Source organism: Suillus discolor (genome assembly GCF_016758755.1).
Source record: "Suillus discolor strain FC423 chromosome Unknown F5147scaffold_534, whole genome shotgun sequence".
NCBI classification, from domain to species: Eukaryota; Fungi; Basidiomycota; class Agaricomycetes; order Boletales; family Suillaceae; genus Suillus; species Suillus discolor.
The window spans coordinates 1-13,197 of NW_024541781.1; the positions used below are offsets into that span (position 1 = coordinate 1).

Below are 13,197 nucleotides of genomic sequence, written 5' to 3' on the forward strand. Positions count from 1 at the left end.
GTGGAATTGTAATCGTGGTGACATCTTATAGCGTTTCCAACATATGAGTGAAACCAGAATTCAGAGGTTGTTGCGTTGGGAGCCAAACGGCCAATATATGTGGTTGCAAATATGAAGACTGGCATCAATTGCGATCTTGCGGTACGTGTGACTCTGTACCAGGGAAGCGGTCCTCGGTTATTGCAATTTGGTTTCGAGAAAGGACGGCCGTTCGAAGCCGTTCGACCACAGTATGCGGCGATCTATGAGGTTCCAGAAAATAGCAACTTCATAGCGTAAAATATATGACAATGATCTATGCAGAATTACCAGCGCATCGGTCCAAAATTCATCTCATAACATTGCCTGAGGAACAGCGTCAGCATCTGTTAGTATGCACTCGGTTCACCCACCGACTCGGAATGACGGCGACTGATATTTGTACGTGTTTGACAAGATCGCTATCAGTTTGCTAAGAGTCTGTTCGGCCACCATTATTTGCGCAAGTTAGAATTTGGTTCTGGCTTTGCTAATCGTCGGAGCTTGAACAAGATGTCACGCTCCGATAACGCTTACCGTATGCCTTGTCCTACTATCAATACAATGCCTCTTGATCCTGATTACGACGAGGACGCTAACGAGGACGAATACGACCTTGTGGAGGCAGAGGATATGGACAACGATGCAGAGGAGAGTGATAAGAAGTATCTGGCATGCATCATGCAGATGGCCATGCATGCTATGCGCACGGTCATTACAGTCCTCAACGCAACAACTACCGCGCTCGAAGCTTACTCAAACACCTACTACGACAAAGAGCCGTATCATACCTCCGCTTTGTCGGGGACTGCATGGGTCACCGAACTTCTCACTGGACACCCTGAACGCATCAGATGCGAGCTCGGGGTCCACAAGCACGTTTTCTATGTGCTCATCAATCTCCTTCGGCAAGCAGGATGCAGAGATTCCAGGCATGTACTGCTAGAAGAGCAGCTTGCTATATTTCTCTATGCGTCTGTCACGGGTCTCTCGATTCGCCATCTTGGTGAACGCTTTCAGCGGTCCAATGAAACAATATCAAAGTAAGTATATTGTTGCTGTCCTGGTATCAAGCTTATGTTCTTTCAGGTATTTTAAACAGGTTCTTTTCGCATTCTCCTCGCCACCAATATATACGACATACGTCCGCCTGCCCGACGTAGATAGCCCTCCTCCCCCCGAAATCACGAAAAACCCGAAGTTCTTCCCGTTCTTTGTTGACGCTATCGGAGCCATTGACGGTACACACATCGCATGCCATCCTTTTGGTGAAGATCGGCATGCCGCTCGGGATCGCAAGGGGAACTTCTCTCAAAACTGCCTCGCGGCATGTTCATTCAACCTTTCGTTTACCTACATGTTGAGCGGTTGGGAGGGGTCAGCTGCAGATGCTCGTGTCTATCACGATGCTCGTACTACCGATTTCAATATCCCTGAGGGAAAGTATTATCTTGCGGACGCTGGATTTGGCTCGTGCGATGAGCTTCTGGTCCCGTTTCGGGGCGTGCGTTATCATCTTGCAGAGTGGGGTCGTGCTAATACTTTGTATGATGCGTTCTGCTAGTACCATTCATACTTATGTTCACATCATTACATAGGCCTCGTAATCGCAAAGAACTTTTCAATTTGCGTCATGCAATGCTTCGAAATGCTGTTGAGCGCATTTTTGGTGTCATCAAGCGCCGATTTCGTATCCTTCTCCTCCCGCCAGAGTACAAAATGGACATTCAAGCGCGCATTCCTCCTGCCTTGTGTCTCGTGCACAACGTTATTCGAGTTCACGATCCAAACGACATGATGGACTATCGTAATGTGTTAGATGCGCACATTCTCACTGACACTGGAAACCTTGCTAACGGTCCTCCTACTGAGCACGCACGCACTCGTGCGAGCCTCCGTCGTGACCAGATTGCTAGTGAGATGTGGGAGGCCTACAACAGGGAAAGGATTCAGAGGGGGGAGCAGGCAATCATAGAACCACTAGTACTGTAGTCGCGTTAATACCATAGCCATTCGGACCCTCATCGATGACTATGATCCAAAGTATCTCCGTCAAATGATGACATTGTTGTCAGATTAAGACCGGACCCTCATCGATGACTATGATCCAAAGTATCTCCGTCAAATGATGACATTGTTGTCAGATCAAGACCGGACCCTTATCGATGACTATGATCCATAGAAATAGTGATATTGCTTTGCTACTACAAGTACAATACAAGAGAACACGACACGACAAGAATACATGTAATGCTACTTTGAATGCTGCTCTAAAAACAACCGCCGAAGACTATCTACCTCAATAGCGAGATAAATATCAATGATAGCGATGTCGGCCTGAAATTTATTCAAGATATTGAGTAGTTGTACGTCCTCTAGACCCTCACTCTGCAACTTTTTCACCGCCTTCTGCCTGCGCAAAGGGATGGGATCTACTGATCGCGCCAAGGTGTTGGAGGTGTTGGCCTCAAGAGCATTGGCCGCGCGCTCTAACGTCGTGTTAAGACCGCCAATATTAGTTCCCATATGCTGGATGGCCACAGGCATCGTCAGGCGTGCAGACTTTGCCGAGTCTCCCGATTTCGTTGAATGTGGGGGGCGGGTAACGATATCAAGCGTACTTTCGTCATCATCAATCAGCTTCCGTTTACCGGAAGCTGTTGATGATGGCGCACTAACACGGACCGACTCAAGGGAGGGTTGCTGTGCAGCGTCGAATGGAGGGAGGCTCTCTGGGGTGAGGGGGGTTGCGCGCTGGCCGCCTGAAATAGAGCCGGGGAACTCGATCCCATCGAGCGCATCTCCAAGGTCCATCATATGGACCTCGTCAAAGGAAAGGGGGGTGACTGCGCTGCTAGAAGAAGGCGAAGGAATGATGGGAGGTGGTGTCGCGATGGTGGCAAAGAACGAGTTGTTGTTACCTGGCTTGACAGGTATGAGACCTTTCAGCGCCTCATAGTGCTTCCAACCCTTGTCCCGGAGGCCTTTGGCCTTTGGATTTTTCTATTGATTCATAGTAATTAGCATTGTCGTAGTAGTTTGATGCGAATTAAAATCACTTTACCTTCACAAAGTCGGTCCACATGTTTTCGGACTCTGGAGTGATCGAAGCTCCGTGTTCCATGCTGTAAGATAGTCCGGAAGCGTTGGCCACTTTGTCGACGACGTTGAATGTACCACGGAGCTGAAACTCGATCATTAGTGAGGGTACCAAGGCTGATATAGTAGTAGTACATACCCGCCCCCATTTTGATTGACATGCTACCGCTGTTTTGCTTGCACCCGAGCAGGGGTGTTTTTCCATTTCAGCGGCAGCAGCAACCCAAAACGTGTGATCAAAGTTCATACCATCACCACCTTGTGAGCGGTTGGTGGTGACATACTGGATGAGGATGGTTTCGTCTGCTTCCGTCCACACACACCGATCTCTCGCTTCCGTTAGCTCTGCACCACCACGGGCACTTTTTCTGCCCCGAGACATCCTGTAAGAGTTGCGATGATGGATAGATTGTAGACGGGTAACGGGCATGCCTACTACTTAGTATTGATTGATTAATAAGGTTGGTCACACTGTGACCAGCACGGTCCTATGATTATGAAAGCAAAATATAGATTCTAAACCTGCGTAAACTGGCGCAAATATTGGTGGCCGAACAGACTCTAAAACAAAACAACTCATCAAGGATCCCTGGTACCAGCCAGGAACAGCTGATGATGCTTGCATTCAGTACGTCAAAGGCAACGAGATGTGTGACCGTGTACTTTTGAAGGAGGGATCACTGAAGAAATGCTGAATTCAAAACACAAGAATGAAGGAACGTACGACTTCTGCTTATGGAGACTAATTTAAATTCACATGGCAGGCTGCACTGTGCATTATGCAGGACGTGGCAAAAAAAATCACTGTTTACCGTGTACAGCGGAGATAAGTCCCCGACATGACGGTCATCTCGGTTGTGCGCATCATAGTGATGTCGGCATTTCATTGAATAGTGCCACGAGGACGACTGCCGAAAATAATGGTAACATCGTGGAACAGTCGGGAAGATCGGACTGAAACCGGTCATACGGACAAATAGACAGTAGGTAATACTTATTGAATCGGAGCAAAGCCTCACGTAGTAATCGAAGAGGAGCAGAGGGGACCAGTCCGTCCTAAAGGACGGCGTTGTAGTGGTCGCGAAACGGGATAGAGGTGCACGCAAGTGTGCTGGGAACAGAATATTTCGATCCCGCCCTCCGAGCCCATTCAGCGCTCAGCATCCGCGCGCGTCACAGGCACGTTCGGATGGTGTCCTCGCTGCGTGCAGTTGGGTAAAAGAACAGTCTTAAGCTGTCATTGAGGCTATTTTCACCACTATATAAATCATCGTGTCTGTAGTCTGTAGATGAAGTAAATAATACAATTGCACCACGAAACCGACTTCAAGTTGTATGCCCCATACTAAGTTGACTAGAATCAGGCAGTCAGCTACCCTCACGTCAGAGTATTGTAAGAAAAATCACGACTAATTGCTGCTGGTCGATGAATAAGTGAAGGAGTTGCACAATGCACGCAATGCCACGCATGAGGTTAATGCGAAGTATCACGTCAAGTCAACACATAACTTTCAGGAGCCGTGAGAGTGTCGCGCACGGGCCAGGCCAAAAAGATATATAAACCTTGCACGCAAATAATGAATTCCTTAGAACATACTCAGCTAGGATCTATTTTATAGAAACTAACTCGAGTCTCGCATGTTTACACATGCCACATTCTTCAAATCCACTCGATGACAATAGCGCTCTCTCGTTCGACAGAGAACATAGCTTCGCGTTTACGTGGGGTTTCGAGGACGTTTGGTTCTGTGCTTCGCGCGACTGCTTGCAGTTTAGTGAACCGGAGCCAGCGAGTCGAGCGTCTGTCTGATGGATTTCTATTCGTATCATACGAATTTTCTGTACACATGTATATGCATATCATTAACTTTATTTGATTTTCTGAGATATAAGGATGTTCAGGAATCGCAAAATTTAACGAAGCTCGCCCTATAGGAAATCTCCTTTTTTCGGACCTGGGGGCGTAACTGCAAATGCATCCAATTCTGTGAAGTTTGAACGAAAATAACATAGGTATCAGGGATTGCAGGTACAACTACTTATCCAGCCTCAATATAACGGTTTTGCTCTTGCGAAGCACATAACACAGCGGATATGCGAATGTGAACACCTAGAAACTCATTGATACCATAAAACCATGAGCATTGGGGTGAAATTCACGCTTAAAATATGATGATCATATACACCACCCGAGCACATAAGGGAGAGAGACCATGATGTCATATTTTGCATGTCAAAAGTCGCAGACAATGTAAATGGAGAGGAAGCAAAACATGCACATCGAGAATTATATCGCGTACGACGCCTAATCCCACCCGCTAGTAGTGGTGGGTTCTGCTCCCCATCCACCTGAAGCAGGCTCCGCTGACCAATCGGTGGTAGGTGCAGCATCTGCTGCCCAGTCGAGAGCACCTGAAACACATTGGTAAATGTAGGTATCATCCCGGCACGGCACCTGTACTCACCACCGTCTTGGGCGACAAGAGCAGGGTTGATCGAGCCTGGCTGAGGCGCGGATGGGGCATCCCACTCCGACAGGCCACCCTGGGCCTCTGGCTCGGCAGCGGCAAGCTTAGCCTGTGCTTCCTCCTGTTGTTGCCTCTCCACTTCTTCAGGGTCGCGGTAGAAGAACATGTCAACCATCACATTCCACCCATCAGGAGTGCGAGGGATCGTCCCACGGAGCCTCAACACCTCCCGTGCGAGCAACCACCAAATCAAACCAATCGAATGACGAGTCTTGTTGTTCGTGGGGATGGCAACGTCAACGAACTTGAGAGGTGCATCCGTGTCGCAAAGAGCAATGACGGGGATGTTAACATACGATGCCTCGCGAATCGCCTGGTGGTCAACGCGAGGATCGGTGACGACAATGAGACGGGGCTCTTTGAAAGAGCGGGTGATGTAGTTCGTGAAGGAACCGGGGGTGAAACGGCCGGCAATGGCTTGTGCACCAGTGTTGGCAGCAAACTTGAGGACTGCACGGTGTCCGTAGGGGCGAGCAGAGATGACACAGACGTCGTTGGGGTTCTCGACAGCGGCGATCACTCGTGCGGCAAAGACAAGCTTCTCCCAGGTCTTGCCAATGTTAAGAATGTGAATGCCTGTGCGCACAAGAATTCAAGACAGCGTAAATGGAATTTGTGCATGAGAGGCGTGAACATGACTTTGAGGGCGGACTAACCGTCAACGCGGCGCTTCCAAACATAAGGCTCCATCTGCTTATCGCAGTTTTTTGTGCCGATGTGACATTGCGCTGCCAGGAGGAGTTGAATTTCCTCGTCAGTTGCGCTGAGGACGGAGGGAAGTTTTGACGACATGATGGGCCTGGACACAGTAGTAGAGATCAGTATAATGTTCGTCGTTTGAGATGATTTCCTATATAGCCCGTATATTCCACCAATACATCCATCCACCTTCTACATAGTCAATCCACCCGATCCGCCAATGAAAACTGCGCAAATTAGAACGATGAGATGTTCAAACATACCGTAATCGTAGTTTTGTGCTGGACGTCGACTTGCTACGACGTTTGGCTGAGGGCTTTCGATTCCTTTGAGCTCGCTATGCTCCCTCGACAGTGTTTAGAGGTAGTATGTTTGGACAGTCCGCTCGGTAACTACCGCATTCTTCCCACGCCGTGTTATTGGTCACTTGTTGAATCCTGTCGCTGCTTTTCCACGAACTACGTTTCATCGTTTTCAACGTCGAGTCTAGTCTTATGGTGGTCAACTCGGACGTAAAAGGATACTCCTCGAGCCTACGAGGACCTTGACGAACATTGTATCTTCAAGACCCAGTGTCGGATTTTTACAAACGACACGCGTCAATCATTCTGAAGTGTTATAGCGCATGTAAGCCGATCAGTGTCCACGTCAGGAGTCACAACCGACTGGTCAGGACCCATCATTTCTGTCACTTCGCGAGAGAAACCCTTATAAGATGAGGTGAGTACTATCACCACCGTTACCCTCGCCAACCATGCACAGGTTCAACGAAAAAGGTTTTCTCTTAGGAGGTTAGCGATATATCCGGATGAAGGTCAACTTCCCGGAAACACGTTGGTTTTTGTCTGACTCCGGTTGGCCACTTTCTCACTGGAAGCGGACAGTCTTAAAGTCGCCGTATTCCGGTTCAGGTCCGGTTTGGGCACATCTTACCTGAACTTGAACTCGAACCTTAGCTAGGCATGCAGTTCTGGACCCGGTCCTAGACTATCGGTTCAGTGATGGACCGTTCTATGCAGTTGTGTTCAGTTTGCAACTTCGAAATTACTATTTTGAATTATGCTTCTGCGCTTCCCGCGTTGCATCATCCATCAAGCGCCTGTTCTGTGCAGTCTGCCGAGCAGCCCACTTCGTCTTTTGATGCCTCCACTCCTTCTCGTGAGTGTCCTTGACAGTTTGGATGTTACTCAAGTTCTTCGGGAGAACTTGAAGGCGAGCGAACCGTTTCGTGTCTGTGAGCGTTCACACCATATGGAAGACCCTCGAATAGGCAAAAATTGAAGTGCGATACGACTCATTGGGTGGCGAATAGCATCAAATCTAAGAAATTCACAGTGAGCGTGCAATAGTCCTATTGAGGGAGGCAAAGCAAACATAACGTCGAAGATGGAGAAGTAATTGAAGGTAAGTCAATTTTTTGTGTAGGTGAATAACTATATTCTATTGCAGGCATCTTGGAGTGAATTGTCGACACTGGCCGCACACTGGTCCATCATGTGAGAGGGAGACAAATTTACCAGGTGCCAGCGTATTGGTACTTCATATACAACTGTATGTTACCAAATATTTAACCGAGAGGCTTGTAGCTCGTAACATACATTCATTTGTCTTGTGATCGATTATGGTTGGAACAGGTTCACGATTCTGTCGATCCCGAACCCGAACAACAAGTAGTTCGGTTCGATCCGCAGAACCGAGCTGCGGCAACCTAAGATCTAATCTAAGCCTGAGTATGTTCCGAAGATGAGTCTTGGAGTGATTGCAATCTGGCACCAGTCTCTTCATGAGTAAACTTCACTTGGTACACAGTCCATATTCTGGGTAAACCATTTATGCTGGCATGTTGAAATTTGTCATTAAGAGGTAGTCGAGTGTCACTGTAGTTCCATGTTTCTAGCTCACTGGGATAAACGTACTCCAAGTTATGACTGGAGGCTGGCCAGCCGCAAGGCTCACACGACCTAGTGACAGTGTGAGCTCCACACCAATAGTAACTGAGTCTTGGCAGCAACGCCAGGAATCCGGGTGATTACCTGCCTGTGGCTGTACAATTTGAATCTATATAGTACCCTTCCACGCGACACTCCTTCAAGTTTCTCGGTTTCAACACCATCATGGTACTCTATGCACGCCACCCCCGATTTACGGTCGCCCTTCTCATATTAATTTTCATTTCGTTGGTCATGTTTGCGAGTGACTCGGCATCTTTTAGCTCAGTCCGCTCGATGGCCTTCAGCAAATCTGGGGACGCCGCGCTTGCAGAGGTCTTTGCGCTGGAAGAGACGCATTATGAAGAAATCGTGCAGCGACGACAGCAGCTCATTAAAAAATGGGGACCAACACCGGAAAAGGTTGACCCGTGAGTTCGCAAATATCTCATGGGACTCTGACGACAGTCAATTTATATTCGCCCCTTGACAGATTCCCCTCGCATGGCGAGTTTTACACGCTCTGTGAGTAATTCCGCTCATAGAAGCACGTGGCGGTGGAGCTAGGGCTCATATGTCATCGTGTTCGCAGGGGACTTCTTTCTGCCGTCATTTAGATGCCCTCATCGTGTCGAGCGTATTGGGATCATGGGTGATGGAGGTAAATGGGTCTGTGGACTAGAACGCATAGCTCCAAAACGCCAATGCAATATCTATTCTTTCGGTGCGATGATTTTTCGCCCATCGGATCATAATGATTACTGATTACTGATTAGGGGTTAATGGCGAGTCGTCTTTCGAAGCGGATCTTATGAAAGCGGCGCCTGGTTGTCAGGTTTATGGCTACGATTTCAGCGTCCGTTCCGTAAGTTTGTTCTCTCAGCGTTAGTCTACTTGAATTGACGTACCCGTTATGCAGTTCGGTCCTGAGATTGAACAAGATAGGGATTTGAAATCACGCTCTCACTTTTTCTCGTACGCACTCGGGCCTGAAGACAAGCACAGCGCAGCTGACGACCCAAAAATGTATACTCTTCGTACTCTCATGGACCGGAATGGACACGATTTCATCGATATCCTCAAAGTTGACATCGAGGGCAATGAATTTGATTCATTGTCAACGTTCATCGACTCTTTCCATGGTGAACCGCTCCCTTTTGGCCAACTTCAGCTTGAAGTGCACGTGTTCCCGGGCAGTGCTTGGAACGACTTCCCGAAGTTCCTCGGGTGGTGGGAAAAGCTGGAAGCTGCTGGCTTGAGGCCATTCTTCTCTGAGCCAAATCTTGTCTACGTAAACCTTGTCAGAGGCGTTCGTCCAGACCTTATAGAGGTGTGTATTGTTACGTCGATATCAGTGTATCTGTACTGAGGCGCTTTCAGTATTCTTTCATTAATATTCGCGGTGATCATGAGCTGGTGTCCAACCAGCCCTCCTCTCCGCGATCCGGCTAAAAAGTCTGCAGGTCGGACGGATTCTTTATTTATCAAAATCGGACATGTTGCATCGCTCCTTTATACTGTATTAAACATTTATTGCTCCTGATCATGGACAATATCAATTACGTCGATATTTACTCCGTTTTTCCCTTACTGCAGGTGCCTTAGCCTCAAACGGATCCAGAGACCACTCGTTTGTTACTATGTATATCAAATGAAGCCATCAAGCCCAAGATTTACCTCGCAGTAACGTTAGTGCTGGTGCCTTCCTGATATACCCCTAAGCAAATGCCCTGATTTAGTGAAATCCATGATGCGACTAAATTAACAATCGACAAGTTTAGTGACGGAATCCCAGTTCCGAGTCGGGGACCGCGTTCGCCTTGCGGAACAAAATACATATAAAATAGGCCAACTTCCGGCCTTGTGACTTAGTCAGACGATCCCCTTTCTCGTATTTAATCGTGATGAGTCTGAACCGCTTTCTTCTGAACGCCTTCCAAGCCAGACGGGCTCCTACTCTTCAACGCACTTTCCACTCCACGACTCTAGCCACCATGCCTCGCACCGCTGCGACAGAGAGCTTCAAGGTGAGGCAATGTAACCCTTTATTAGTAGGATGAAAACTAACTCGAGATATCGTAGTTTAACCACACCATGATTCGTATCAAGGACCCGAAGTTGTCCTTACCTTTCTACATGGATGTAAGCTATCCTGCTATGATAGTGCAGCCGGATTAACTAAGTACTACTTGTCGAGACCCTCGGCATGGACCTTGTTTCTGGTGAGATGGACTTCACATCCTCGTGTCGATGAGTATACCACGGAACATATGCAACAGAGCAAAACATGGGTGACTTCACCCTTTACTTCCTTGCCTATAATTACGACGGGATCGCCTCGCTCCCAGCTGAGCAGAAGGCTAAAGCTCGTTTCAACCGCGAGGGTAAGTAAACTTGCCTCCTATCAGGCGTTATCTCACATGCACATATGTATCAGGCATCCTCGAGCTCACTCACAACCACGGCACCGAGTCCGACCCAAACTTCCAAGGCTATGCCAATGGCAATTCCGAACCTGGTAGGGGTTTTGGCCACATCGCTATCACCGTGAACAATATCGAGGAGGCATGTGCACGTTTTGAAAGCCTCGGGGTTCCCTTCAAGAAGCGTCTCACCGATGGTAAGATGAGGCACATTGCCTTCATCTTGGATCCCGATGGGTGTGTTTTTCTACTGATGTCCTTGACATCGTTTCGCTCACTGTGATGCCTTAGCTACTGGGTGGAGGTTGTTCCTCAGTCCTTGAGCTTGTAGAGAACGCTGTTGGACGAATTGAAGCACTGGTAGTCGAGTTGATAAATTCAAGTTGTATCCCTAGCACTCATCTTGAAAGTATGTGTCCATAGACTTTCAAATCACGCCTTGGAGTTGCATACTATCGGCGATCGATAAGTATCCAAAGGCAACTCATCACAGTGCGGTGTTCGACTCTGCTTGTCCAAGACCGCTGGGCGGACAAGGAGTTTCGAACCTGAAATTTGAAGGCTCACGACTACGCCCCTGACAGTACCTAGTAGATTCCAGAATCATCATCGATCATGCTCCCTCGATAAGGCCCATCAGCATCTGAGGAACGTGAGTATCAGAGCACGGGATACTAGTAAAGAATCCTGCGAATGCATCTTCTAAGCTGCATCAATCATTGCCTCCCTCGGCTCCAACTTGGTCAGAAACTCGACTCATTGTCGCCAAGGCTCGCTGGCGGAATTCTGAGAAATTCTGGTTGCATAGGGTTGGGCGCATGTTACTGTCGGTAGGAGGATCGTAGCGACCAAGGTCCAAAATGCAATTTGCCACGGGACTCCGTCCGATACCTTCAGGTGAAGTGATTGAGCCAGCCTGGCACTTGAACGAAGTGGTCAGGCGGCATGTCTGCAGTGTCCTGTACGTGAGCACCTGCCACCGCGATCATAATGCATTGAATCAGTTGGCAGTCGATCGTCTATGGCGATTCAGCAGGAGTAAGAGTCACTGACGCTGCGTCGTAGGCTGATCTACACGGTAATGGTATTCACTGTGTCCTTATCTAGCACTCCCCAATCGAACGAAAATTACTCCACTCTACCACGTTTTCCTGACAGTGCGTTGATCAACTCTACAAATCACCAGTAACTCGTACGTCAGTGCCAAAGGCCATGCTGCACCGATGTGAAAGCGGAAACATGATTCATTCCTGTAAGTTCAATTGACTGCGCAACAAGAACTTGGTGCGAAATGCAAGTTCGAAGGGGAACGATAGATCGAGATGAAAATATGACAGAGAGATGTGTAAACTTTATACCGGCTAATTTGACCTCGCGGATGGCCACTGCAAATTGGCAGTATCGATTTGGCCTCAAACCACACTACCCGCCGTGCAGGTGTGTCATGTCATCAAAATCCAGGATACTCGCGTCATGTTAATGTCTTTCCTGCAATTTGTAGGCCGAAGGTCCTCTGCACCAGTGTCGACAGGCGTGGCAGAGATGTAGCAACGACGGCGAGGATAGTTGCAGAGGAGAAACGCATTGTTTGTGACTCTCGTGATAGGGTCAGATAGTTCTGAAGGAGATAGTAGGACGGCTTGTTTTTAGTGTGTGCTGAATCAAGAGGTACCCGCTCGGGAAAAATGTACAGGAGGCAACTACTGCAAAACCAATCTCCCTCGGGGGCTACCGAATAAACACATTCGAATGAAGCTGTTGGAAAGGAAGCAGCTGCGGTGATAGAAGAACGTTGAAATAAGACAAAGTACACGGGGGTTGCGGTCGAAGACTCGAAACTGCAACTGCCAACACTCAATTGTGTGACTGCCTTATTTGGAGCATGTCAACACCAAGTGACACATGTCGGCATGGTTTTTATGATCAAATTGTTGTCAATGTTGATGTGGTGCTAGAATCTAGATTCAATAGTACTATGTAAAAGCCATAACATTTCGATGTGCCCCAATCGCTTGCATAATGGGCTCTGTTCTTGGACGCTCCTTGCGTCAACACTCGCTGTTGCACATGTCTTTGCCCTCTCTGAGCTACAGTGGACGATCAAGAACAAGAATTGTTCTATTGTCATACCCGGCTCCTACCCTCACAGGCTCACCTTGATCTTTTCGAGGCTGGTATCATTGATGACCCATTGCTTGGTATCACGGTATGTTGTGCAACGTATCAATCAATTATTCTGTCGTTCATTCGTCGCGAGTTCACAGAAAGATTGGTCATCAACGACAACTGGACGTACACCGCGGACTTGACTCCATTCACTCAAACTTACCAGAGTAACACGTCCGGAAAGACACTCCTTATTTTCTATGGAATCGACACCATTGCTAACATTGTCTGTGGTGATGTTCACGTATAAATTTATTTGTGCATTAACACCGATGACCTAGACGTTTGCCGGCCACCCCGTGGCTTGGGTCAACAACCAGTTCCGGCGTACACCTA

At 48.1% G+C, this 13,197-nt stretch overlaps 4 protein-coding genes across 4 annotated transcripts; 3 read left to right on the plus strand and 1 right to left on the minus strand.

Annotated features, from left to right (window-relative positions):
* Window positions 1-5,080: 5,080 nt before the first annotated feature.
* F5147DRAFT_738264 (ribosomal protein S2, flavodoxin-like domain-containing protein) lies at window positions 5,081-6,760 on the minus strand. Its single transcript, XM_041439444.1, has 4 exons — window positions 6,608-6,760; window positions 6,302-6,444; window positions 5,583-6,221; window positions 5,081-5,529 (listed from the first exon to the last, which is right to left on the minus strand). The coding sequence occupies exons 2-4, from the start codon at window positions 6,435-6,437 to the stop codon at window positions 5,423-5,425; spliced, it is 882 nt and encodes a 293-aa protein (XP_041284138.1). The 5' UTR covers window positions 6,438-6,444; window positions 6,608-6,760; the 3' UTR covers window positions 5,081-5,422.
* Window positions 6,761-8,169: 1,409 nt separating this feature from the next.
* Window positions 8,170-9,990, plus strand: F5147DRAFT_842730 (methyltransferase domain-containing protein). The gene is made up of 6 exons (XM_041444426.1): window positions 8,170-8,703; window positions 8,766-8,797; window positions 8,865-8,996; window positions 9,049-9,137; window positions 9,192-9,602; window positions 9,653-9,990. Exons 1-6 carry the CDS (start codon window positions 8,459-8,461, stop codon window positions 9,722-9,724), a joined length of 981 nt encoding a protein of 326 aa, XP_041284139.1. The 5' UTR covers window positions 8,170-8,458; the 3' UTR covers window positions 9,725-9,990.
* Window positions 9,991-10,066: 76 nt separating this feature from the next.
* F5147DRAFT_738269 (Glyoxalase/Bleomycin resistance protein/Dihydroxybiphenyl dioxygenase) lies at window positions 10,067-11,318 on the plus strand. Its single transcript, XM_041439445.1, has 6 exons — window positions 10,067-10,299; window positions 10,355-10,414; window positions 10,470-10,494; window positions 10,552-10,656; window positions 10,710-10,932; window positions 10,987-11,318. The coding sequence occupies exons 1-6, from the start codon at window positions 10,177-10,179 to the stop codon at window positions 11,024-11,026; spliced, it is 576 nt and encodes a 191-aa protein (XP_041284140.1). The 5' UTR covers window positions 10,067-10,176; the 3' UTR covers window positions 11,027-11,318.
* A 1,330-nt stretch (window positions 11,319-12,648) lies between these two features.
* Window positions 12,649-13,190, plus strand: F5147DRAFT_322834 (uncharacterized protein). Its single transcript, XM_041429219.1, has 3 exons — window positions 12,649-12,901; window positions 12,953-13,087; window positions 13,143-13,190. The coding sequence occupies exons 1-2, from the start codon at window positions 12,693-12,695 to the stop codon at window positions 13,002-13,004; spliced, it is 261 nt and encodes an 86-aa protein (XP_041284141.1). The 5' UTR covers window positions 12,649-12,692; the 3' UTR covers window positions 13,005-13,087; window positions 13,143-13,190.
* Window positions 13,191-13,197: the final 7 nt, after the last annotated feature.